The sequence below is a fragment of the Carcharhinus amblyrhynchos genome, chromosome 2 (genome assembly GCF_965287045.1).
Source record: "Carcharhinus amblyrhynchos chromosome 2, sCarAmb.v2.hapA, whole genome shotgun sequence".
Lineage (NCBI taxonomy): Eukaryota > Metazoa > Chordata > Chondrichthyes > Carcharhiniformes > Carcharhinidae > Carcharhinus > Carcharhinus amblyrhynchos.
Genome location: NC_137325.1, coordinates 22854923 through 22881960, shown reverse-complemented (window position 1 = coordinate 22881960; position 27038 = coordinate 22854923). Strand labels below are relative to the sequence as shown.

Genomic DNA, 27038 nt, shown 5'->3' with positions numbered 1-27038 from the left:
AAGACGGAGGAAAGAGATAGAGAATGTGGTGAAATGGTGTGATGACAATAATCTCTCCCTCGAAGTCAGTAAAACAAAGGAGATAGTCATTGACTCCAGGAAGCATAGTGAAGGACAGGTCCGTGTCTACATCAAAGGTGATGAAGTGGAAATGGTTGAGAACCTCAAGTTTCTGGGTGTCCAGATCACCAACAACATGTCCTGGTCCTCCATACTAACATTTTAGTGAAGAAAGTCCACCAACGCCTCTACTTTCTCCAGAGGCTAAGGTAATTCAACGTGTCCACTACAACTCTCACCAATTTTTACAGATGCACAATAGAAAGTATCCTTTCCAGTTGTATCACAGCTTAGTATGGCTCCTGCTCTGACCAAGACCTCAAGAAACTACAAAGCCCAGTCCATCACACAAACCAGCCTCCCATCCGTTGACTATGTCTACACTTCCCACTGCCTTGGAAAAGCATCCAGCATAATCAAGGACCCTACCCACCCCAGACATATTCTCTTCCACCTTCTTCTGTCAGGAAAATGATACAGGAGTCTGAGATCACGTACCAACTGACTCAAAAACAGCTTCTTCCCTGCTGCCACCAGACTTTTGACTGGACCTATCATACATTAAGCTGATCGTTCTCTGCAACCTACCTCTGTCTATAACGTTATATTCTGCACCCTACTTTCCTTCTCTCCCAAGTAGTCGATGAACATTATGTTCGTAGCATGCAAGAAACAATACTTTTCACTGTATCCCAAAACATGCGGAAATACTAAATCAAATCAAATCAAATCACTCCAGAGACTTGAGTACACATTGTAGGCTGATTCTCCTGTACAGAACGGAGGAAGTGTTGCACTGTTGGAGATGCCATCTTCCAACTAAGCCGAGGTCCCATCTTTCCCTTGGATGTCAAAGATTCCATGTTTTTGAGAAGCTGAGGAAAATTATGCCTGTTATCGTGGTCAATATGCATCTCTCAAATAACATCACTCATTTAGACTGCTCATCATCTCATCACGGTATGCAATTTGGCTGCTAGCTTGCCTACATTTCAACAGTAGCTACATTTCCAAAATAATTCCATAGAATCCCTTCAGTGCAGAAGGAGGCCATTTGGCTTGTTGAACTGCACTGACCACAATCCCACCCAGGCTCTATTCCTGTAACCCCTCATATTTACCCTGCTAATCCCCCTGACACTAGGGTTAATTTAGCATGGCCAATCAACCTAACCCATGCATCTATGATCTGTGTGAGGAATGATGTAGAGGTGCCAGCATTGGACTGGGGTAAACAGCTTGTGAGATTACTATCAAATAAACTGGTTGGACCCTAACCTGGTGTTGTGAGACTTCTTACTGTGGGAGGAAACCAGAGCATCCAGAGGAAACCCATGCGGACAGGGGGAGAATGTGCAAACTCCACACAGTCACCTGAGGCCAAAATTGAACCCAGGTTCCTGGCGCTATGCTAACCACTGTGCCACCGTACTGCCCCTTCATTGACATAAAATGCTTTGTGACATGCCAAGGTCATGAAAGGCTTTACATAAATGTAAGGCTTTTTTTCTTTCTTTGCTTATGCCATGTTTGATCCAGCAGTTTGACTTGACTTGTCCCTGCCCCATTCTTCCCATGAGGAATGCCTTATTATCCTCTGTTCAATACTTTGATAAGCAACAGCAAAGTGAATATGAGGAACTTCTCTCGTAAGGTCTTGTAGGAGTTAATGTACATCTTCATATACTAGGCCCCATTGTACTGGAGCACAATTACTATTCCTCTGAGCACTGTGTCTGAATAAAATCTCTTTTTCATACATCTTCCATTGTCTGCACAGACAGGAAGATAAAGACACACAAGAATGTGGCGTGCAGATGAATTTATCAATGAGAGTGTTTCTGCATCCCCATCACATTAAAAAAAAATTTGAACATGAGTGGGAGAGACTCAGTGTTTCTCTGAGAAATGTGCTGATTGTTTCTGCAGGGAAGGCTGTTGAGATAACTCACAGACGAGGTATTTATTAGTGAGTTATTGTCTGCTTCGCAAGTGAACATGTAAATCATGTTGTCAGGGAGATACGGAGCATGCTGATGACCACACTCACTGGGGTAGATTTTGGCGTTGTGTGATGTGTGACAGTGAATTGACAGCACATTTTGCCTCCCTCTAGGGGAGTCCAGAAAAAGGGGGGTACAGCGTGAGCCAGACTGTTGAAGAGTCATGACAGAAAGGTTTTCTTCAGACAACAACGGGGGAAATCTCGCGCACTCTCCCATAATAACTGTTGGAGGCAGGCAGAGGAAACCTCCAACCTCCTCCATGGCTGGGATTCTCCAGTGCCACCACAGTGAATTGAGTTTTGGCTGAGCGCCAACGCCACCATTCTCACTTACAGCAGGGTGGGGCAAACAAGATCGGAGAATACCGATGGGAGAGGGGGTGGGGGAAACGGGGAAGGGGAGGACGGGGGGAGGGAGTCAATTGAAAATTCCAAAACTAAGATCAATAGATTTTTTTTTGCCAGGCAAAGGAATTACGAGATATAGAACCAAGGTAGCTGAATGGAGTAGATCCAGGGGTAGGATTTTCTAGCCGCAGTGGCCCCAAAACCGGAAAATCCCACCCGAGGTCAACGGACCTTTGTATGGTCCGCATCCCGCCCGCTACGGTTCCCATGGCAGCGGGACAGGAAAAATCCTCCCCCTCCAGACCTGATCTAATTGAACAACCAACTAACAGAGGAGTTAAAAGGTTTCCTTCCTATATTCCTGATTTGTTTTATTTTCACTGAAGTCAATATTAACTTTTTATCTACACCTGTAGTGTTGGAAGTGGCAGAGTGGGTATGGGTTTGGTAACACTGGGAAGTGTAGTTGATGTGGTTTCAAAGAATGACTCTAGGTCGTGCCAGTCTTAGTGGCCGAAAGGATGGAAGTCTGACTATACGCGGAGCTCAGAGATTTCAAAGATCACTCGGGTCTCTGAACCAGTGAGGGTGGCACAGAGGTTAGCATTGCTGCCTCACAATGCCAGGGACCTGGATTTGATTCCAGCCTTGGGTGACTGTCTGTAGAGTTTGTACATTCTCTTTGTGTCTGCGTGGGTTTTCGCTGGGTGTTTCGGTTTCCTCTGAAAACCCAAAGGTGTGCAGGTTAAGTGGATTGGCCGTAATAATTGCTCCTTACTGTCCCTGATGTAGGTTAGGAGCTTTGTTAGCTCTGGTGAAGGGTCATCCAGACTGGAAACGTTGGTTCTATTCTCTCTCCTCGGATGTTGTCAGATCTGCCGAGAGTTTCCTGCATTTTCTGTTTTTGCTTCAGATTCCAGCATGCGCAGTATCTTATGTGTAGGTTAGGGGGATTGGCAGGTTCAATATGTGGGGTTACCAGAGATGTTCTGTCAGAGAGTCAGTGCAAGCTCAATGGACCGAATGGCCTCCTTCTGCATTGTAGGGATTCTGTGATTCTAAATCGGAAAACCCCAAATCGTGCATGTTTGTCTTGGTTCCAATTGGGTGCTAAGGTCAAATGAATATTGTTTTGCATTAGAAATAAATGTTGATGTGAAGTGGGAACATGTTGTGAAAGGGACGTTTTGTTTTTAAACATGGGCATTATTTTCACCCCTTTTCCTCTGGATCTCCTCATGGAATGTTCTTGAAGAAGTTAGGGAGGCCATTTGCACCCAGGATTTTGTATCCAAATTCCCCCTTTTCCAGTGGGAAATCACTCAACATTGCTTGCCTTCTGCTCCGAGATTGTGGTTGGAATTGGAAGTTAAGCTGCTGGAAAACCGGGGGGTACAATCAGTGTTCCACCGTTCCTGGGCACTGTATGTTGGCAACACCTCCATTCTATTTCACGTAAAGAATTTGTTGCCACATCATTTGACTTGGCACAGAGATTTAATTGTTCTTCCTTTTGTCTCCCTTTCCTAGTGGGATGGTGTTGGACCTCTTCCGGAGGCGGCAGACCCGCCAAAGGGAATACAGCTGCTATGGCATCCTTCAATTGTCAAACCCTACCTCACACTTTTGTCAGAATGCTCAAATCCAGATACCCTGGAGGGAGCAGCAGGAGCCTTACAGAACCTGGCTGCAGGGAGCTGGAAGGTAAGTCAGTCAAGAGTGTGCTTGCACACCGTGCTGCATGTTCTGTTTCCCTGTCTTTCAAATTATCATCCTTGTTTTCAATTCCCTGCACAACCCCATTTGTCCCTAACTCCGTAACCATCTTCAGCTCCATTCAGACCCCCCAGGCCTCTGTGCTTTGTCAATTCTGGTGTTGTGGGAAAATTACCACCGGAGTCAGACTGGAGGTTCAATAATACAGCTTTATTTCGGACACAGTGCTTCGGGGAGAAAGCACTGGTACTCCGCAATGCTTGGCAGCTACCTTCTCAATAATACGATAGGAGTGGTTCATTTTTATACTTTTCGGAAATGGAAAGTCCGGACATTAGCCATTTAATACATCGTTATAGCTGAGTAGGAGCGATAGTTAACACATTGTTACAGTCAGACATATACAGACATTGGCATTTAACATCGTATCGTTTCATAGTTTCCTCTATCAGTGACTATCAATGACTTAGTTTCGGTCTATACATACAGTAATTGGTTTTCCTGCATTTATGTATTCCCAGTCCCATTTATGGCTAATCTCTTTATCAGACCTTATTGTCCTGAGTCTGTCCTTATCTTTAAAGTGCCTCAAGCTCTTACTGGCTTCCTGCAGTATTTGTTTCCTGCATGTTTAACTTTAAATAACTGTCTTTGCTGCACGCTTTAATTTCAAGTAGCTGTCTGCGTTTAAGTCAGTGCCTGCTTAATGCCTCTTTCTCAGATAACCTTTTTATGTGCCAGGCAGCCATTTTGTGTGTCAGGTACCCATCTTTATGATTTTCCCCATCTTACTGGCATTTAGTACATCCGAGAATTCCTGTACCCCACCGTGCCTTCATGTGACTTGGCTTTGATCTTTCAATTCATAGCTATACTTTTTTTGCCTCTCTAACTCCTCCTAAACCTATCTTCCTGTCTCCATAAGTGGCCTCAGGGTGGCATAGTGGTTAGCACTACTGCTTCAGCTCCAGAACCAGAGTTCAATTCCCAGTTTAGATCACTGTCTGTCTGGAGTCTGCACATTCTCCCCATATCTGCATGGGTTTCCTTCGGGTGCTCCGGTTTCCTACCACAGTCCAAAGATGTGCGAGTTAGGTGGAATGGCCATGATAAATTGCCCCTTAGTGTCAGGGGACTAGCTCGAATAAATGCATGAGGTTATGGAGGTAGGGTTCGGGTGGGATTGTGGTCAGTGCAGATTCGATGGGCCAAATGGTCTCCTCCTGCACTGTAAGATTGTATGATTCTATGAAATGCAAGTCGGTACTGTTGCACTCGCTATAAGATATTGGCAGAATCTTTTAACTCAGCGGAATGTTTGACCCCATTAGGTATCCTGCTGTCGGATTACTCATTTTAAATTCTTATTGTCAATGAGATTAGCCTGCATCCATTCAACTTCCTTTGCTCAGTTATTTTTCTGCTCTGTCTGAGTTCTGTTCTTTCTCCCTCTCCCCAAAGGTTACATCAATTTACCTAGACTGAAATAATCCCTGTTTTCCAAACAATTTCTCACTCTCCGTGAGCTAATGTGAACAAGCTTGTTACAGGATTAGATGATGAGGGATCCTATATATGCTTAGCTCTGTTTGCTTCAGTCTTACTTCATTTTAAAATATTTCTGCCTATACAGTTACATTTAAATGCTAGACTGTCGGAGTTAACTAACACTGCTAACTTTAAAGCAAAATTGACTTCATTTTAAAACTCAGAAGGCATGCTGGATCATCTGAAAATTGACTGCATTCCTGAAAAGTACATAGCAAGCAAAACAAGTTTTGATAACAACAACTGTGAAACCTTTGTTTGCCAGAAACAGCCTACAAGGACATTTACAATAACGAGATAAGGGTTGAAATATAATTTGGATCTTAGTATGTTAGTGCAGTTTGTTTTTGAGACCCTGTCTCAATGCAGGGACTGGCCCAGCAGCCAGTCTCGAAGTTTGCTTTCCCTCTGATTCTGTAATGATTTAATTTTCTTTAAGTTTCGTTCAGTAAAAGAAATTCATTGTACCAGTGTTGCCCTCATCTATTCAAAGGAGTGAATGGACCCTCCAGATGGCAAGAAATGTTCCCTTCCTGTATACTCCCAGTTTTGAACAGAGTAAGGTATTAAGTGCAGGATGAACATAGGGAGGGAAAATCGGACAATGTGAATTATCCAAGCAGTCACACATTGCCTAACAGCATGTAATTGTTCAAGGAACACCTTGACTAGGGAACAATGCCAAACATACAACTGAAGAGGGAGTGACGAATAGTGCAGATTCACTAGTATGGAATTGGGGCTAAAACGATTAAATTAAAATGATAGGTTACGTTAGACTTGTATTCTCTTGAGTGTAGAAGATTAAGAAGTGGTCTAACTGGGGCATTTGCGACCATTTAAAGGATTTGATATGACAGTTAAAAATAAAGTGTTCTCTTCAATGTAGAACAAGGGGGCATAATGTTAAAATTAGAACCAAGTCATTCAATGGCAATATCAGAAACACTTCCTCAAACTACAGGTAATGGAAATTTGGATCTCTCCACAGAAGTTGTCAAGGCGAGGCCAAATGAAAAGATGAAAACTGATTTTAATAGCTTTTTGTTAGACAAGGGTATTAAGATTACAGAGACCAGATGGGTGAATGGAATTAAAATACTTATCAGCCATGTTTGAATTAAATGGCAGAACAGGCTCCCCTGCTCCTGTTGCTAAATATCATCGACACAGCAGCACAGTGGTTAGCACTGCTACCTCACAGTGCCAGGGACCTGGGTTCGATTCCCAGCTTGGGTGAATGTGCGGAGTTTCCACGTCCTCTCAGTGTCAGCACCGGTTTCCTCTAGGTGTTCCAGTTTCCTCCCACAGTCCAAAGATGTATGGGTTAGGTTGATGTGCCTTGCTAACTTGACCCTAGTATCAGGGGGATTAGTGGGGTAAATGTGTGTGGTACAGGAATAGTGCCTGGGTGGGATTGTGATTTGCACACATTGGATGGGCCAAATGGCCTCATTATGTACTGTAGGGATTCTGTGATAAGTAAATCAATGTAATGATTTTATAAACAACATATTATTAACCAGTCCCTGAAGCTTTTACAATTCTTGGCTATTCTTTTCTTCAATTTCACTTTATGAAATTTCTCTTCCCTATCAAAAGGGTTGGATAGCTATAAATACCATGCAAACAACACCACAGTTGCCAATTTTGCACACACAAAATTCCACAAACGACAAGCTGCTAATGACACCGCAATCTGTTTAATGTTGTTTACTAAAGAATAAATGTTGGGTCCAGACACTGGGGAGAGGTAGCGTCATGGAAACTTTTATCTTTTGTGGGATTCAACATCTCATCTCAAAGGCACCCTTCTTTGATAGTGCGGCACTTTCTCAGTCCGATACTCAACTTGGATTATACATTCGAGTCCCTGGAGTAGGGCTTCAGCTCACAACCTTCTTACTCAGAGGTGAGAGTGCTACCGTCTAGGCTTTGACACTGAAGATGCAGCCTCTTTACTGGGATACAGTTTCATAGACATCCATTTGTTGTGGGTGGGCCTGGACAGTGAGTGTCATTAGCCAGTTTCCAGATATGGATGGCATGTTGCAGAGCCTGATCTTGACTGTACCACACATGTTCAAAGACTTTGGCAGAATTAGCAGCCAATCAGAGGGTCCCTTATTGATTATTATTCTGTCACGATTCTATGCTTTCCACATGCCCCTTTGATCCATGATAATCTTTAACTCCATTGTCCAACAAGATCTTCCTTGAAAATATACGGTGATCTCACCTCCACCACCTCCTGAGGTGGTGAGTTCCAAAATCGCACAACTCTCTGGGAAAAAAAATTCTCATCAGTTTTGTCCTATAAAGATGATCCCTCATTTCAAAACAGCATCATCTAGTCCTGGACTGATCCCTGTTCACCTTGTTAATACTGTTCAAGATTTTATAGACTTCAGTCAAGTCACCTCTTGGATTCCTGCGCAGTCCGTCCAACCTATCCTCGTAACACGATCCATTCATTCCACATATAGAATCCTACAATGCAGAAGGAGGCCATTCGGCCTATCAAGTCTGCACCAACCACAATCCCACCCAGATCCTAACCCCATAACCCCATGCATTTAACCTCACGAGTCCCCCAACACTAAGGGGCAATTTAGCAATCCATCTAACCCACACATCTTTGGACTGTGGGGGGAAGCCAGAGCACCCGAAGCAAATCCATGCAGACCCAGGGAGAATGTGCAAACTCCACACAAACACTGACCCAAGCCAGGAATTGAACCCAGGTTCCTGGCACTGTGAGGCAGCAAAGCTAACCACTGTGCTGCTGTGCCATCCCCAGTATCAATCTAACAAACCCCCTCTGAACTACCTCCAATATATTTGCATCCTTCCTTAAATAAGGAGACCAAAACTGCACACAGTATTCAAAATGCGGTCTCACCAATGCCCTGTACTGCTGTTGTAGTTACTGTTCAATCCTTGCCTCCGTCATTTTTTTAAGGAACACATTCCAGATCATGGTTGTAAAAGAAAAAAATCTCCTCTATCTCCCTTCAGGTTCTTTTGCTAATTATCTGAAATCTGTGTCAACAGGTTGTCGACCCTCCTGTCAACAAAAACAGCTTCTCTCTAACAATCAAAACCCTTCCTGATTTTGGATTTGAGTTAGTTGTATTTGCTGGAAAATTAGGAATATTAGCTCCATTAAAAGTATACATGTTGGCCAGGATTATATGGCCTAGCTCGATCCCAGACCGGAAAATCCCACCCAAGATCAGTGGACATTTCCATTGTCCGCGCCTCAACCGCTCCAATTCTGTGGCAGGCGGGGCAGTAAGAATTCCGGCAAAAATGTTTAGTGAAGGGGTAGATCCAAGTTCTGAAATAGACCTTAAATAAAGAGATCAACTCTTCCTATGGCATCTGATTTACAAGCCTCAAGATATTGACTAAATCAAATGGAGATGGCCACAGGGTTACATCTGTACAGTTGTGATTGTGATGTACACATCAATGAAGCCAAAAGATTTTCACCTGGAGGGTTAGTGGAAAGGGCTGTAGGGTGAGTACCTACTGGAGTAATTGAAGGCAGTTTTATCTTAAACTGCTGCAAAAACTGCTCAGGATACAAATGTCAATAAGAAAGGCCCCACATACTACAGTTCTGTGTTCAATTCCAACTGTGTCAAGTAGCGCAGGCTAATACAACTGTAGCGCTGAATCTACCATGTTCTTGATGCATGTTGACCAGAGGCTCCCTTGAAGTGGTGCTATTTGGTGGGAGTCAGTTTGGATATTTCTGGAGGACTTCAGGGGCTGTTTGTATGAAAGGCGATTTAAAGTAAAGCCAGACAATTATCTTAAGCAGCCTGAAACCATTGCATTTTGAAACTTCAGTGTAAGAGCTTTGCTTATGAGAAAACCTTGTCTGCCTTTTACTTAGCTGACAAGAGAACTTGATGTTTAACACTGCAGAATGTCTATATACTTAAAAGGAAAGAAATAACTGAGGAAAATGTGTCCGTTGTGAACTTCCTTAGACCTTTTTGACTATCATTTCCTCATAATGAAACACACCTAGGTGAACCTGTCACATTGTAATTGCAACTTCTTACTTGTGAAGCTGTTGCACTAGTGACGGGAGGATTTTGTGACAACATGACAAGTTTACATATGCAATTGCCAATTAAAAGCTAGACATAGGTTTATTTTTTATTATTTATTTATTAGTGTCATGAGTACGCTTACATTAACACTGGAATGAAGTCACTGTGAAAATCCCCTAGTCACCAGACTCCAGCTCCTGTTCGGGTACACTGAGGGAGAATTTAGCACAGCCAATGCACCCAACCAGCACGTCTTTCAGACAGTGAGAGGAAACTGAGCACCTGGAGGAAATCCACGCAGACACAGCAAACTCAGCACAGACAGTGACCCAAACTGTAAATCAAACCCAGGTCGCTGGCGCTGTGAGGCTGCAGTGCCAAACCACTGTGCCGAAAATGGAATTATAATGGTATTTAAAAAAATGGGCAACATTTTTTGTCCCTATTAGGCACCTAGTCCAATTCACCATCAGCATCGAGCCATCTTCACCTGAAGGCTATATTGTGTTTTACTTCCTAGGTGTAATTCAGACCTAGAGCTATTGAAATGAATGTAAATAAAAATGGAGGGAGATCGAGGGTGACTGATTAAATATCAGCACTACTTATGTTGTATCATAAATTCTGAGGCAGCACCATAAAACCTGGAGAAAATGGATGCGTCATCACAACAGCACAAGTCTCAGGCAATTATCATCTTGATGATTCACTGGGAACTTGGAAGTGAGCTACTTTCTTGCACTGTAGAAATGCTGGGTTCCCAGACACTGACAAGAAAGGACATGAAACAAACAATAGTTTATTTACTAACTGAGCAACTACTTTATGTTTCTATTCTGCCCGCACTCTCGTGCTCCTGACATGTGACCTTTTTTGTAGCCACATCGTCATGGGATCACTTGGTCTACTAGCACCAGGACTAGGACTCACCTCTAAACTACAGGTGGTTGTGCACAGAGCTGTGGAAATGGCCCTGCGAGAGATGGATCCACCTACCCATATGACAGCATTTGTCCTTCAGCACTAGACCATGGAGTGCAATTTTGGCAGATATTCACAGATGTGCAAGGGTCTGTAGCTTTTATTGTCACAGCGTAGTGATTGGGCATTCAGCTATTAGCTGTCCTCTCTTGCAAGCAGCTTTGCTTACATTCCCAGTTCTTTGCTTTTTTCAGCTATCAGGAACCTATCAAATTTGAATTTGGCTGTTGTTGACAACATCAGATCAATCCTGTTGATTAGATCATCAGGGTTATAAAGAGAAACTCAACTGCCTGCCTGGAGTTGAACTGAAGAGCTGCCACCTCTAAACGCCTAGAGGGGGCAAAAGCACTCTCTGCCAGCTTAGAATACCTCTTAAGAGAACTCTCCATCTATCTAACAAAGTGTACCAAAATCAGAAAGAGCTTACAGACAGTGGAATCGACAGAGGAACTCCAAAGGTTTTTCCAAAGCCAAGACACCTGATGGTATATTTTTTGAGAGTGACTAAATTTCTGAGGGGGTTTTGGGTAATGAATGGACCTTGTAATTATTTGAACAGCATTCCAGATGTATCTTACCTTAATCATATGTTACTTGCTTAGTTAATGTTCCTGATCGATTAAATAAATAATTTGTTAGTTGTCCACTTAAAGCAAGTGTCAGGTATTTCTGTTAATGAACCTCTAAACGTTAATGAAGAACAGTTCCCAAACATTTATAACAGATTATGAAGAGAGGTAGTCTTCTTTGGGGAATTTGGCGAGGCTTCTCAAGAGGAGATCAACCCCTGCGTCCTAACAGTATCACCACCATGACTGGCATTTTGCCCAAGCCTGGTTAATCTTGAGAAAGTGATGCTAAGCCGCCTTCTTGAACCACTGCACTTGTGTGATGAAGGTATTCCTACAATGCTGATGGATAGGGAGTTACAGAATTTTGACATAATATCAACAAAGGGATGCCATCAATATGTGCCCAAGTACGTATAGTATGTGCCTTGGAGGGAAACTCAAAGATGATGATATTTTCACACTTCTGCTGTTCTTTTCCTTCTAGGTAGTCACAGATTTGGGAGGTGCAGTTGTCTTGATGATTTGCTGCAATACATCCTCTGGATTGTATTCACTGCATTCATAAAGTGCAATGAAGGGGTAATAGTTAGTGGTGGTCAATGTAACAGAGTCCTTATTGATGATCATGCTAAGGTTGTAGATACTTGGTGTAGTAAATCAAACTGGCATTGGTTACAAAGACATGAAAATTCACAACAGCTAAACTAGTGTAGGGCGTGGGAAATAATGAAAAATAATGTTGCAATAAAACATTAGGACAAACAACTTCCTTACTGCAAACCTCAATAAACTACAGTGTTATATCTATTGATTTTTAAATAGAATATATTAGTACGTGTTGAAATATTTTAGTAAATTAAAATCTTTGTAGCGGAATAAATTATAAGAATAATCCATTCTTCAGTGCACAGATAAAAATTTAATTTTAAGTTTTAGTCTATTAGAGTCACAAGTATACATACATTAACACTGCAACGAAGTTACTGTAAAAATCCCCTAGTCACCACACTCTGGTGCCTGTTTGGTTACATCGAGGGGGAATTTAGCATGGCCAATATACCTAATCAGCACATCTTTCAGACTGGGAAGAAACCGGATCACCCAGAGGAAACCCATGGAGAAACAGGGAGAACATGCAGACTCCGTACAGACAGCGACCCAAGCCACGGATCGAACCCTGGTCCCTGTCGCTGTGAGGCAGCAGTGCTGATCACTGCGCCACTGTACTGCCCCCATTCCCTTTCTAAAAACATATATTCTGTCTTTTTTTCATCTTTTCATTATAAATTCCTGTGTCTACATTTAGGATGGAAACTTCTGATTAAACTTATTACAGTTCTATCTTCTCGTCAGTGGTAAGACTGCATTACTGGCGGGGTATTGCAGTTACAGCATGACACATTTATATAGATAATTTCCTTTATAATATGGAAATAGAAATTTGTAATGGAAATTCAAAAGTAATGTATGACTTAAAAATGCGCTCTCAATTCTATCAGTATAAATTGTTCTTACGCTCTTACTAATCCAGTGTTTAAAGACTTGAGTCATGGTGTGCGCCGCTGCAGGAGGTCACATAGCCTTCATAAAATGATGAATAATAAGAGTACTCTGCTGACAAGCACACTTCGTTGTCAAATGTCCAGAACCATCTATGATATGATGCTAATGCTGCTTTTTTTATTTGTTCACGGGATGTGGGCATTGCTGGCTGGGCCAGCATTTATTGCCCATCCCTAAAGGCATTTTGTTTAAGGGTCAACCACATTACTGTGTGTCTGGAGTCACATTAGGCCTGATCAAGTAAGGACGTTAGTGAACAAGATGGGGTTTTTACCATGATCCACAATGATTTCATGGTCATCATTAGAATTTTTTAATTCCAGATTTTTACTGAATTCAGATTTCACCATCTGCTGTGGTGGGATTCGAATCCACGTCCCAAGAGCTAGGTCTCTGGATTACTAGTCCAATGATAATACCACTATGCCACCGCCTCCCCATTGGTGTGATAACCCAGAGTTGATAATGCACACTAAGACTGCTCTGCCCAGCATATAGTCTTAGGGGGAACTCTGGACCAGTCAATGTCAGCGTAGACTGCTGCTCTTTCGCTGTGCTGCACAACTTCCTAGCCAGGAAAGCTCACACCATTCCAACTTGGACCTGTATTCCCATTCTTTTATCATTCCTAGATCAAATCCTGACAGCTTTACGGGAGCTTCACTGCACAGATTGCAGTCACTCAAGCAAAAAGCATCTTCTGTAAGGCAACTGGAGAAGGGTTGTGAATGCCCACCTTGCTTTTTATGTATAAATTCTGAGAATTGATTTTAAAAGCTGTAATTGAAAGCTGTGAGCTATCTGTCATACTATTGAGAGAGGACGGAAAATGAAATTAAAACTGCTGAAGGAAGAGGAGAAAGAGATGCTTTCTAACAGATTCACTGTCACTGGGTCAAACTCCTGAATCTCCCTCCCAACAGCATTCTGGGTGTGTCTGCACCACATGGAATGCAGCGGTTCAAGAAAGCAGCTCACCACCACCTTCTCAAGGGCAATTAGGGATGGGTAATAAATGTTGCTCTGGCCAGTGAAGCCCACATCCCTTAAATTAAGAAAATGAACAGATTCATGCCAAATTTCCTCCTGAGACAGCGGTAAGAAATTAGAGTAAGAACATTAGGAACAGGAATGGGCTATTGAACCTCTCAAGCATGTCCAGCCAGCCATGGAGATTATAGCTGATCTGTATCTCAACTCCATTGACCTGCCTTTGCTCCATATCCCTTACTCACAGCGGCACAGTGGTTAGCACCGCTGCCTTTCGATTCCCGGCTTGGGTCACTGTCTGTGTGGAGTCTGCATGTTCTCCCCATGTCTGCATGGGTTTCCTCCAGGTGCTCTGATTTCCTTCCACAGTCCAAAGATATGTGGGTTAGGTGGATTGGCCTTGCTAAATTGCCCATGAGTGTCAGGGGACTAGCTAGGGTAAATGCATGGGGTTATGGGGATAAGGCCTGGATGGGATTTTGGTCAGTGCAGTTTGATGGGCCGAGTGGCCTCCTTCTGCACTGTAGAATTCTATGATTCAAACTGCTCTATAATATTTCAAGCTGGAAACCATCCACTATCATTTGGGAGAAGAAGTCCTGTACTTCTGCTATTCTTTGTGTGAAAAGTGCTCCCTGATGACCTTCCTCCCTCATTCTCAATTGCTATATGAGAGGGAATTGTTACCTCGCCAGCCCCCATTCTCCCCCCACCCCACCCACTGAATCCGCCAATCAGATTGGCACTACCAAGATGCAAGGCAATGGTAGGGTGGGGCGATAATAGAGGGAAGATTGCCAGTAATGCTGAATGGGGAGAGGGCCAAAAGGCCTCCTTCTGAACTGTAGAGATTCTATGTTTTGATAGCTTCATCCGAGCTTTAAAATCTACCATCTTCAATAGTTTTGTATTATCTTCAAATTTAACTTCCATGGGTGAGTCTTTACTGCAGATCATTTACAAAGGCATTAAACAAAAAGTAAATGAAATTTGGGGATCTTTTTGATATGTGTGATTTGATGGTGGAATCTTGTCCCACTTACTGCCTGTAAAGATGATAAGACATCCACACTGACTCTGAGGTCAGCGACAGGACTTCTTTCAGACTGAGCATCCCAGAGGACAACTTTTTGCCCACCAAGTGCTGTTGGTCAGTCAGAGACTGGCAACCCTTGTACTCAGATGTGCCACGGTGGAGTCAGTGGCAGCTGCCAACATACCCCACCCTCCAAGTCCCAGGATCGAGGAGCAAGCAGTAAGGTCAAGAGCGGCCCATCTCATTCCCTTGACTAATGCACAAATTACTCTATGCCCCAGGTGTGCAGGCTGTATGTCACAGACCCATCTGGCGCTGGGAAGGTTGTAAGAACGCCAGGTTAAAAGCCAACAGGTTTATTTGGTGACAAACACCACTAGCTTTCGGAGCACTGGTCCTTCATCAGGTGAGTGGGGAGAGCAGCGCTCCGAAAGCTAGTGGCTTGTGCTACCAAATAAACTTGTTGGACTTTAACCTGGTGTTGTGAGACTTCTTACTGTGTTTACCCCAATCCAATGCCAGCGTCTTCACATCGTGGGAAGATTGTAGCAGAGATGAGAAGAGTGCTTAAGCCATCGTTAATTGTTTACCGAAGGGACTCAAGTGGAGAGGGAAGCTCAATTTGCCCAGATCCTGCTTCCAGCGGAGGCAGGAAGGCATTGGGTATCAATCCTGACAGCAACCCACTAAATACAAAGATCCACCCGCCTCCTTGCTCGCCTCCAGCAGGGGGCAGAGAATACAGCCAATGTAATTCATTGCATAATGTATCATTTACTTAAGCTTGCCAGTATTAATCAGTGCCAATTGCAAACATGTTGAACTTTATATCCAAATAGGCAGATTGGCAGTATCTTGACAATGAGGATCACACACAATTTGTTGAGCCCATCCAAATTCTATTCCATTGTGGACAGAAACCAGTACCGAGGTGGAAGGTAGTGAGATGCCTTATACGTCATACTTGCAAAGACATTGTAGAAGTATGATGCCTCGCATATGTTGACAATTCTTCATAAAATGACATAGAACTTACAGCACCGATGTAAGCTCCTCAATTCTGAAGAAGAGTCTACTATTCGACTCAAAATGTTAACACTGTTTCTTTCTTCACAAATGCTGCCAAACCTGCTTTGCTATCCCAGCACTGCCTGTTTTTATTTCAGATTGCATGTGATAATACATTTCACACTTTGACCACTATCTGAGTAAAGAGGCTGGCTTTAAATATCAGGCCGGATTTAGTGTTTTGTAACACGTGGCTTTGGACGAAAAGATCTTCTCTAGTGGGCAGCATGTTGGCACAGTGGTTAGCACTGCTGCCTCACAGCTCCAGGGATCTGGGTTTGATTCCAGCTTTGGCTGATTTGCACCCATTCTCCCCCTGACTGTGTGGGTTTCCTCCAGTTGCTCCAGTTTCCTCCCAAAGATATGCGGTTAAGTTGATTGGCCATGCTTAAATGTCCCTTAGTGTCAAGCTGATTAGCAGGGTAAATACGTGGGGTTACGGGGATAGGGCCTGGGTGGGATTGTTGTCAGTACAGGCTCGATGGACCAAATGGCCTCTTTCGCACTGTAGGGATTCTATGATACTACTACCTTATCCAACGCCTTCATAACATTAAATACCTATATCAGGTTATTTCTCATTCATCTCTTTTCTAGAGAAAAGAGGCACAGTCTGTTCAGCCTTTGGTCCCAAATACATAAGAACATAAGAACATAAGAAATAGGAGCAGGAGTAGGCCATCTAGCCCTTCGAGCCTGCCCCGCCATTCAATAAGATCATGGCTGATCTGTCGTGGCTCAGTTCCACTTTCCCGCCCTCTCCCCATAACCCTTAATCCCTTCTCTTATCAAAAACCCATCAACCCGCTTCTTAAAAATATTTAGCGAGGCAGCCTCCACCACTTCAACGGGCAGAGAATTCCAGAGATTCACCACCCTTTGAGTGAAGAAGTTCCTCCTCAACTCCGTTCTAAACCGCCTCCCCTTTATCTTGAGGCTGTGCCCCCTAGTCCTACTGTCTTTTTTGAGCGGGAAGAGTCTCTCCACCTCTATCCTATCCATCCCATTCATCATCTTATACGTCTCAATGAGATCTCCCCTCATTCTTCTAAACTCTAACGAGTACAAGCCTAGTTTATTCAGCCTCTCCTCATAGCTCAATCCCCTCAACTCCGGTATCAGCCTAGTAAACCTCCTCTGCACTCCCTCCAGGGCCAAAATATCCTTGCGCAGGTGCGGCGCCCAAAACTGCACACAGTACTCCAGCTGCGGCCTCACCAATGCCCTATACAGCTGCAGCAAGACCTCCCTACTTTTATATTCAATCCCCCTCGCTATGAAGGCCAGCATCCCATTCGCCTTCCTGACCACCTGCTGCACCTGCAAGCTGGGTTTTTGCGATTCATGCACAAGGACCCCGAGGTCCCTCTGCACCGTCGCCTGCTGCAGTTTTTCGCCACGTAAGTAATAGTCCTTCCTACCATTCTTCCTACCAAAGTGGACCACCTCACACTTGCCAACATTAAATTCCATTTGCCATTTCCTGGCCCATTCGCCCAGCCTATCTAGATCCTTCTGCAGACTCTCCACACCCTCCGCACAATTTGCCGTTCCCCCAATCTTGGTGTATATATATATATACATTCACTTGTTATTGAGGACACTAACGAGTGTCTGCATGGAAGGATGTCCATCGTTCCTTCAGTTGTCCGGTGTTTAAGCTCAGTTCTGTTTCTGGTTTCCGATGTGTTGCTGTTATTTTCACAGTGGTCCGTTTACATCCGTGCTGCAGTCCGGAAGGAGAAGGGTTTGCCCATTCTGGTGGAGCTGCTGAGAATAGACAATGACCGTGTGGTGTGCGCTGTCGCCACTGCGTTACGAAATATGGCCTTGGACGTCAGAAACAAGGAGCTCATTGGTAGGTGGCAAGTCAAGCTCTACAAAAGCATGCTGCAATCATTCGAAAGAGCGGGATAGATAAGATACATCTCCAGTCTGAAAGAAAAGCACCTCATCCCATCCCTACCCCTATAATTTCTAGCCCCTAACTTCTATTGCAATGTTCAAGGTGAGTTGGCATCTTGCACCCTCCATTACCTTGAGTTCAACCAACACTCTGCTGCCTGTAGTGTAATACTCATCAAGGATGGGTGTAACAGACCCCGTGGCGACAGATTCCCCCACAGTGGACATGGCGAGCTATTGAAAAGTCCATTGACATCAGCAGGATCAGAAGATCCCACCAGCGGGCAAGGCTGGGATCATCCTCTGATTGGTCCCTTTCATTCGCTACCGGTTCAGCACTGCCATAGTTTTAAATTTCTCCTCGTTACAAAATGCCTTCATGGCTTTATCCCTCTGACCACTCTGAGATCTATGTGCTTCTCCAATTCTGACTCCTCCGATTTTCATCACTCTACTATTGACAGTTAAATCTCCGGCTCTTTGAGGGTGGGAAGGGTGTGGAATTTCTTCTACATTTGCTATAAGAATGCAAGTTGTTGTTGTAAGATGTGTAACCAGAGCCATTAACTTGATGATTCACTATGTTTGAAGCTTTACTTTTGAAATTGTTCTGTGAAGACTGGCCAGCACAAATTTTAAGAAAACAGGCGGGATTCTCCAGCCACTCTCGCCTAATCGCAGAGGATTCCCACCTGACTTCAGGGAACCTTTACACGGTTCGCCCCCATCCAGCCCGCTAGAATTCCAGAGGCAGTTGGAAGAATTCTGGCCAACACTTTGCCTAATTCCAGGTGGTTAAGAAATTGCCATCTGAATGTTTTCTCGGCCGGCAGCTCTGTTTCTTCTTGTTGATGGGGATTTCGGAGGAACTTGCAATTATGTTGTATTATCCATGTCCTTGAGATGGCCCACAGTGCTTTATAGCCAATTAATGGCTTGTAGTCTGTAGGTAAACATGGCCGTTATTTTGCTCACATCAATGTCCCAACAGCAGCAAGTAAAAGAAACAGCCAGTTAGTCTATTTCAGTGAAAGGGCTTCAGCTTTCATCATTTGGATTTGTTACAAGATAACAAAGGGGTGGCTAAAAGGGATTTTGAAAGAACTTGCCATCATAATGTGCCATTCACAACCTCAGGACATTCAAAAGCACTTCCTAGGCAATACTGCAATTTTGAAGTGCTGTTGTATTGCATTGTCATGAATATTGTGCATCAGGTGAAGTGTGGCAGCCATCTTTTCCTCCAGGGACTAACAGTAGATTGAACATTCAGCAGGGTGTGGCTAGCATTTAATAAGCAAATGGGAATGACTGAATATGTCAATGTAACTGGGCTGGATTTCTTAAACTTTGTGCTGACCTGTCTTCACAGAACAATTTAAAAAGTAAAGCTTCAAACAAAGTGAATCATCAAGTTAATGTAGCAGCGCTGTGTTCCCCACCTCCCTGACTAATGGCCAGGAGCCCACCCAAAAAAAAAGATGGCTGCAACAATCTTACACTTCGTGGGGTGTCAACTGACTCTGAGCAAGACATTGCCCACCCACACCCCCCCCACCCATCTGGGGAGGAGTTTGCACCTTAGATGCTTCTACCATCCCCCTGTAAAATGGGGGACAGGCTTTGGGTAGGCAGGAAAGTGGCCATGGCGCTTTTTATGACCATCTTCAAACACGCCAGTGGAGGACTGTAAAACCAAACCCTATGTCTATCCTTTTCAACCCCTTCACAACATGAAGATGTCTATGGGGTCACCCAAAAATGGGTCACCAGTCAGACTTCCCTTTTCTCTGTTCAGTATTTCCTGAAAGGTGATTTTCTGCTATGCTTGTAAATTATTTTTGCACCTTCTCCATTCCCCCGCACTTTTCTTGTAATCTGGAGACAACGGGACTCTGCACTGCAAGTCTGTTCTGAGTGTCTTGCCCTTTTTCTCCTTCTCTTTCCATTTCCACCAAGGCAAGTACGCCATGCGAGATCTTGTCCACCGTCTTCCTGGAGGCAGCGGCAACACTGGCACCGGCACTGGAACCAGCGCAATAAGCAAAACCATCTCCGACGAGACGATAACTGCTATTTGCTGCGCTTTGCATGAAGTCATCACGAAAAACATGGAGAACGCCAAGGCCTTGCGAGACTCGGGAGGGATCGAGAAGCTCATCAGCATCGCCAAGAGTAAAGGAGACAAGTATGTAACTGGGCCTGGTTGTCATGAACTCCACAGATGATGCTGTTGTCAGTGAGGTACTATCTGGGTCGGTGCACAGAGGCCAGGCGAACTGCACATGTTTGTGTGCGGGGTTGCCAACTCTGGCTGGATTTATCCCTGGAGGTTTCATCACATGGGGTGGGATTTTCTGACCTCAAACCCATCCCAAGATTGGAATTCCCCACCTGAGGTCAACGGACTTTTATATGGTCCGTCAAATTTTCCCATCCCATCTGCCACAATTCCCATGGCAGATGGGACAGGAAAAGTCCGCCATGATCTCTGACCTCAAACCATACTGATCCCCACTCCCAGAAAGAGGGTGCGATGTCCGGAGGAGTGCTCTTGACACAGTGCACTGGGAGATCAGGGTGCATACATAGTAGCACCATCTAGTAATCTCCAGCTGGCTTCTCGGTATGAATAAACTCTGTACCTTCCCCGCTACTGGCGAGAATCACACTTTGCCTCTTTTTTTTTCGAAGTGTGATAAGATTTGACTTTTTTCTCTCATCAAAAAAACAGGTCTCAAACAGTGCTCATTCGGCACTTCAAATTTTTTTGCTAAGATTGTTCCCAGTTGGATTTATTTTATGTGATTTTTTTTTCTCCATGCTGCTGTCCTAGAGATTAGCCTTTGATTCCTGGAACCTGCTGAACAACTCTGTAGGGTTGACGCCTCTATCTGAGGGGAGCATGCTTAATTGTTGGACAATGTTCAGAATTCAAAGTTGACTTCAGACCGTGTCAAGAATTCCATTGAACGGAAGAATGTCATGGCAATTTCCCCCCACAAATCCAAGGAGTTGTGCTTTAGGTGGCAAGTGTTTGCAGAAACACTAGGGGTAATATTGACTTTGGTGTATAATGGGTAATATTTAGTTGCTTATTTCACACCTTTCCAAAATGTTTGTTTCCATTTGGATTTCCATTTGTCTTGTTCATGCCTTCCTGTTCCCCCATTTGGAGCCCCACACATTATCCACAGTGAATGTGATGATCATGCAGTTGAACCACATCTCCTGGCATTGTCCTCCTGTAACCATCAGCTGGAAGGTGCACAGCAAAGCACTCTCTCTGGCAGCCTAATTTCTTCACCCATTAATGCATTTAACCTCCAACCTTACCAGTGTAAGTGCTACAAATAGGATTGTCAAACCACCAAGGCTTTCCTGGAGACCCCAGAAATTAGAGCGCAATCTCCTCTGATGTTGTTTTTATGGGACATGGGCGCCACTGACTGGCCAGCATTTATTGCCCACCCCTAGTTGCCTGGGAGGGCAGTTGAGAGTCAACCGCATTGCTGTAGCTCTGGAGTCACATGTAGCCCAGACCAGGTAAGGATGGCAGATTTCCTTCCCTAAAGGACATTAGTGAACCAGGTAGGTTTTTCCGACAATTGACAATGGTTTGATGGTCATAAGTAGATTCTTAATTCCAGATTTTTTTACTGAATTCAAATTCCATCACCTGCCTGGACGGGATTTGAACACTAACTGAGTTTATGAATTAATAGTCTAGTGATAATACTGCTAAGCTAACCACCTCCCTTACTATTGCTGCAAGTAACTCAGGAGAAAAAAATCAGAGAGCATTAAACAGTGTATCGCTTTGGTTTACTGGGGGGAAACAAAGATAGTCTGATGCAGCCAGGAAGTATCCAATCAAGTAATGAGGAATTTATCTACCTTCTAATTGGTGGGGAGAGGCACTAAATGGTGAAGCTGGATGGCTGAGGTGATCAACACTCTCGAAAGAATGTGAATGCGTTAGAGAGGGTGCAGAAAAGATTCATGAAATTGGTTCCAGGAATGAGGAATTTCAGTTACGTGGACAGATTTTGGAGACTTTGCAGCTGTCTTTCTCAGAGATGAGAAGGTTGAGAGGAGAATTGACAAGGTATTCAAACTCGTAAAGAGACTGGACAGAGTAGACAGGGAGCAACTGTTCCCCAGGCAAGTGGCTAGGATCTGAAATGCACTGCCTGAGAATGTGGTGGAGACGGGTTCAATCACAGCATTCGAGAGGGAATTAGACTGTTTACCTGAAAAGGAAGAATGTGCAGGGATGCAGGGAAATGGCTATTGCTCATTCAGAGAGCTGGCACAGATTGACAGGCCAAATGGCCGCCTGTGCTGTAACAGTTCTGTAAAGAGGGAAGGTATACAGTGGGGTGGCACGCTGGCACAGTGGTTAGCACTGCTGCCTCACACGGATCTGTGTTCGATTTCTGGCTTGGGTCACTGTCTGTGTGGAGTTTGCACATTCTCCCTGTGTCTGCGAGGATTGCCTCTTGATGCTCTGGTTTCCTCCCACAGTCGGAATGACTTGCTGGTTAGGTGCGTTGGTCATGCTAAATTCTCCCTCAGTGTACCCAAATAGGCGCCGGTGTGTGGCGACTAGGTGATTTTAACAGTAACTTAACTGCAGTGTTAATGTAAACCTACTTATGACATTAATAAATAAACTTTCTTTACTCAGTCATGAAACCTTCAGGAAACATCTAACCAAATTTGGCAATGCTCTTTCCAAAATCACAGTTATTTACGATATCCCCGACCTCTCCTTACTTTTCAATAATGCCGCTGGTGATTTTTGTGACTGAATATCTCAAACATCCGCTTACAATCTCGGAGGCACTGAAATGACCAGATTGCAGCCACATTGCTATCACCTTCTGAGAATCTCTGAAGGGTAGAAATCCCTCTGTGGCCTATCTAAATGAAATCACTTGAAATTCCCCTCTTCCTCACTAAGTAAAATTGTTTCAAATTGCTCTGAGTGCTATCTAAATGAAATCATTACTCCATTTAAACTGACAGGTTAACAACTGTTAAAATAGCAACGAAACACATTTAACTGGATTTTATTAACTGACTCATTATAGATACTGTGTAGAGATGGCAAACAGATGGCCCAGTCGAACTGCACGGCATGGTGGGTTCGACACAGGCTTTTCACTTCTGGGACCTGCCTTTCAAATGGGCTGCAAGGGTCCTATATGGAATTAACCTGAGCAGGTTTAGGAGACGACGGAACTGGAACACCAATTGACAATAATTCTGACAAGCCAAGGGATGGCCTGTGTGAGGCTACGTTTTTCAATGTTAAGAGGAACTACATCAGTGCGAGCTGGTGGTCCTCTCACTTTAGGCTAAGGCACACTGTTTGGCAGTTTATAGAGGGAGCTTTGCCCTAAATCTGGCTTGATGTGACTTTGAGGACCTAATGTTCCGGAATCTGACAGCTGGATAATTCCATATCAAACATGTCACTTAGAAAATGCGATCTTCAAGTGTAAAAGCTCTGTTTGAGTCAGAGGTGTCTTTGGCATCTGGTTATAGAATTATAGAATCCCTACAGTGCAGAAGGAGACCATTCGGCCCATCAAGTCTGCACTGACCACAATTACACCCAGGCCCTATTCCTGTAACCTCACACATTTACCCTGCTAATCCCCCTGACACTAAGCAGCAATTTAGCATGGCAAATCCACCTAATCCTTTGAAGTGCAGGAGAAAACCAGAGCACCCGGAGGAAACCCGCATAGATACGGGGAGAATGTTCAAAGTCTACACAGACAGTGACCCAAGGCCGGAATTGAACCCGGGTCCCTGGCGCTGTGAGGCAGCAGTGCTAACCACTGTGCTACCGTGCTGCCCCCGGCACTAAGTGTCACCAAGTGGTGAAAGCTGCCTGGAGAATGTGAGAGGGGAAAGCATCTAGCAGCTAACTGAGGTCTACTAATGCCATGCAGAGGAGAGGAAGCATTGCTTTGGAGGCCCAGCAGCTTCCAAATGTGCCCAGATAACTGAATGAACGGTTGTGTGATCAACCCAGAGCAAAATCCCCCCAGGTCCCAAAACCTTTCGTTGTAAAAGAAACCTTTAACTTCTGCCCAGATTGATCCCAACAGCTGCTCACAAACGTGCACGGACTCTCCCGGGTGCACGATCATCTGAAAATCACCTTCTCGTGCTCTCAAGCCCATTAACAAGCTCCTCAAGGAGCTGAACAAGCCGTTCATTAATTGGAGACAAACACGTTCCCAGCTCCCTCAGCACGGCACTCAATTTAAAATTTGAACATATCCTGCAGGAGTCAAGGCAACGACGCGCCACCCGGGAATTATACTTTCAAAGCACATCCACTCTCATTCCAACCCTGACAGGCAAGTGAAAATCCCAATCGGGGGGTTTCGGAAACACGACGGATGAAATTTAATCCAGGCGACTGGCGTCTCACCTTCACTGGGGAATTCCTGCTGCGTAACTGGCATCTAGACACTCATGTAGCCAATGGGAGGTTTTCCCTCAGATTGAGGGGAGGAAATTCCGCCCCTCGACAGCTGCTGGCCAATCGGAGGACTCCCCTCCCTCCTGACAAGGAAGGAGCTATTGCTAGTCCTGGGGAATGAAGTGGGCCAAGTGGAAAGTGTGGGGAGCATCACAGGAATAGTGACGATAGTACCATAAGGTTTGGATTCATTATAAAAATGGTAAAGGAGCAAACTAGAGGACAAATACTTCAATAGAGGAGGGTAACTAAGGACCCTGGGTGAATAAGAGTCAAAGACCGTAGGGCAGAAAGATAATAAAGTAAGTAACAACCTTTAAAAAGATGGTTTGGGTGTAGCCTAGGTGCACTCCCATAAAGGGAAGACCATCTAAACAAGAGGGGGTGAAGAAGTTAGACTGTAGGAGGATGCAGAAAAATAGGGTGTATGGCAGATATCAACCTAATATTGCAAGAGAGAGAATCAGGCTGAGGATAAAACAATAGTGCAGATTTATCCTCATCAGCATGAGTAGCAGTTTAACATTTTGCTTCCTGTCACAGAGTAAATATGTAGGGGGCAATTCTCCCAAAAGAATTCCAAGTGTCAAATTCACATAAAAACTGGAGTAAATCGTGCTGGTTTTTTTCAGCGTGACTTTCAAAATGGATCTCCCACACACTGTGCGCTGTTGAATGCACCAGCGTAAATCACTCAAAGTCTGTGGGTAGGGCCTATTCTTGCTGGACAGGCCGGCAGCGTAACGCTGAGTGGGCCATTGCGCGTGGGACCAGTGCATGCGCAGTCGCCCTGCACTGAAAGCCTCCTGGAAATCTGGCTGCTGGAGGCTCGTGGAGGCCGTGTCGCCCAGTGGGGAGCCCTCGAAACAGCCTCCGCTCGAATCTCCTGGCCCATTGCACTAAAAAGGCAGCACAGCAGGAATGGGAGAATCGCCCCCAAAGACCTTCAAGCGACAAGTACTGAGTAAAATCAATCGTACATGACATTAACCTTTTAAAGCCATTCGTTCAGACTTATTTATTTCAAACTTACTGCAAAATAGAAAGCTTGCTCGATAGTAAATGTGACACATTCGTGCCAACTTGGCCTGTCAACTTCTTTTCTTCATCTGTTAAACCATTTTCCCCCATTGATTTCAGACAATGTCAGCCAAAGGATTAATGCAGCTTCTAACCTGTGCTGTGGTGTTTTACACACAGGCATTCACCGAAGGTGGTAAAGGCAGCATCTCAAGTCCTGAACAGTATGTGGCAATATCGAGATTTAAGGAGCCTCTACAAGAAGGTAAGGCATTTTCCTCTTCACTTCTCGATTCTCTTCCCCCTTTACCACGTCTGTGAAGCATCTCGACTTAGCAGCTACAAATTTCAAGGGCAAAACTCAGATTGTGTTGCTGGCATTGTGAGGATTTTGAGGAGGATCTGGGTGGGTGGGTGGCAGGAGACACTCAGCAGGCCGGGCCATGTCTGTGGAAAGAGGGTTGAACTGAAAGAGGGGCTCCATCACTTACTGTCCTCAGAGGTGGGAGGGGCTGAGGGTTGCCTTCCCACCCAGAGACAATTTGAGACCCTTAAGTAGGGCCTCCTGCCACTGGTATTCAATCAATGGAGACAGAGAACTCACCCAGCAATACTTATTTTTAATTCATTTGAGGGACATGGGTGTCGTTGGCTGGCCAGCATTTTTTGCCCAGCCTAGTTGCCTGAGACTAGTTGAGAGTCAACCACGTTGTTGTGGCTCTGGAGTCACATCTGGGCCAGACCGGGTAAGGATGGCCGATTTCCTTCCCTAAAGGATATTCATGAACCAGATGGGTTTTTTCCGACAATCATCAATGGTTTCACGTCATCAGTAGATTCTTAATTCCAGATATTTTTTATTAAATTCAAATTCCACCATCTGCCATGGCAGGATTCAAACCCGAGTCCTCGGAACATTAGCTGATTTACTGGATTATTGGTCTAGCGATAATACCACTAGGCCAACACCTCCCCCTATTAGGGTTATGTCTGTGACATGGTAGAGGCAGTCTATATAACCCTTCTCAGGCTTGGTGGAGAGATCTGGCATAGGGGAGTGGGGGGGGTCACACCCCTGGCCCTTGCTTCCGATGCCCCCCATTCCCTCCTTTCCACCAGCCCCTTCTCTGTGACCTTCCCAATCCACCCACAATTGCCTCCATCTGGAATCCAGTGGCTAGTGTCCTAAAGCATGATGGGATGATAAAGGCACTATATAAACACAAGTTGTTATTGTGGATATAACAATCAGAATTTTCCAGCTGTTGGATTGATTGGCCATTCTTTATTGACCATTAGGGCGGGATTTTCTGGTCATGCTCGCTCCGAAATTGGAAAATCCTGTTCAAAGTCACCAAACCCTTCCATGGCTCCCCCCCTCGCCTGCTACAATTCCCATGGTGGACAGATTGGGAAAATGTGTCCATTAGTGTCAAGGGTAATAGTGGGGACAGGACCTGGGTGAGATTGTTGGCAGTGCAGGCTCGATGGGCAGAATAGCCTCCTTCTGTACTGTAGGGATTCTATATCCCAGGTCTTTATTTAAACATTGTTGTCAAACTTAAAGTATCAATGGCTTGTGTGTCTTTTTGATTGTATGAACCAGCATGAAAGATGTCAGCTCCCAGTCATGCTGGCCCTTGGAACAAAG

General features: G+C 44.5%; 1 protein-coding gene across 3 annotated transcripts in view; it reads left to right on the top strand.

The window, feature by feature from the left end:
- Positions 1-27038, top strand: part of ctnnd2b (catenin (cadherin-associated protein), delta 2b) — a 1166477-nt gene that overhangs the window by 1107944 nt on the left and 31495 nt on the right. For all 3 annotated transcript variants that reach the window (XM_080203490.1, XM_080203498.1, XM_080203509.1), the window contains 4 exons: positions 3944-4117; positions 17665-17815; positions 19822-20050; positions 25568-25652. In XM_080203490.1, coding sequence (XP_080059616.1) covers positions 3944-4117; positions 17665-17815; positions 19822-20050; positions 25568-25652 — 639 coding nt within the window. The remainder of the gene's footprint in view (positions 1-3943; positions 4118-17664; positions 17816-19821; positions 20051-25567; positions 25653-27038) is intronic.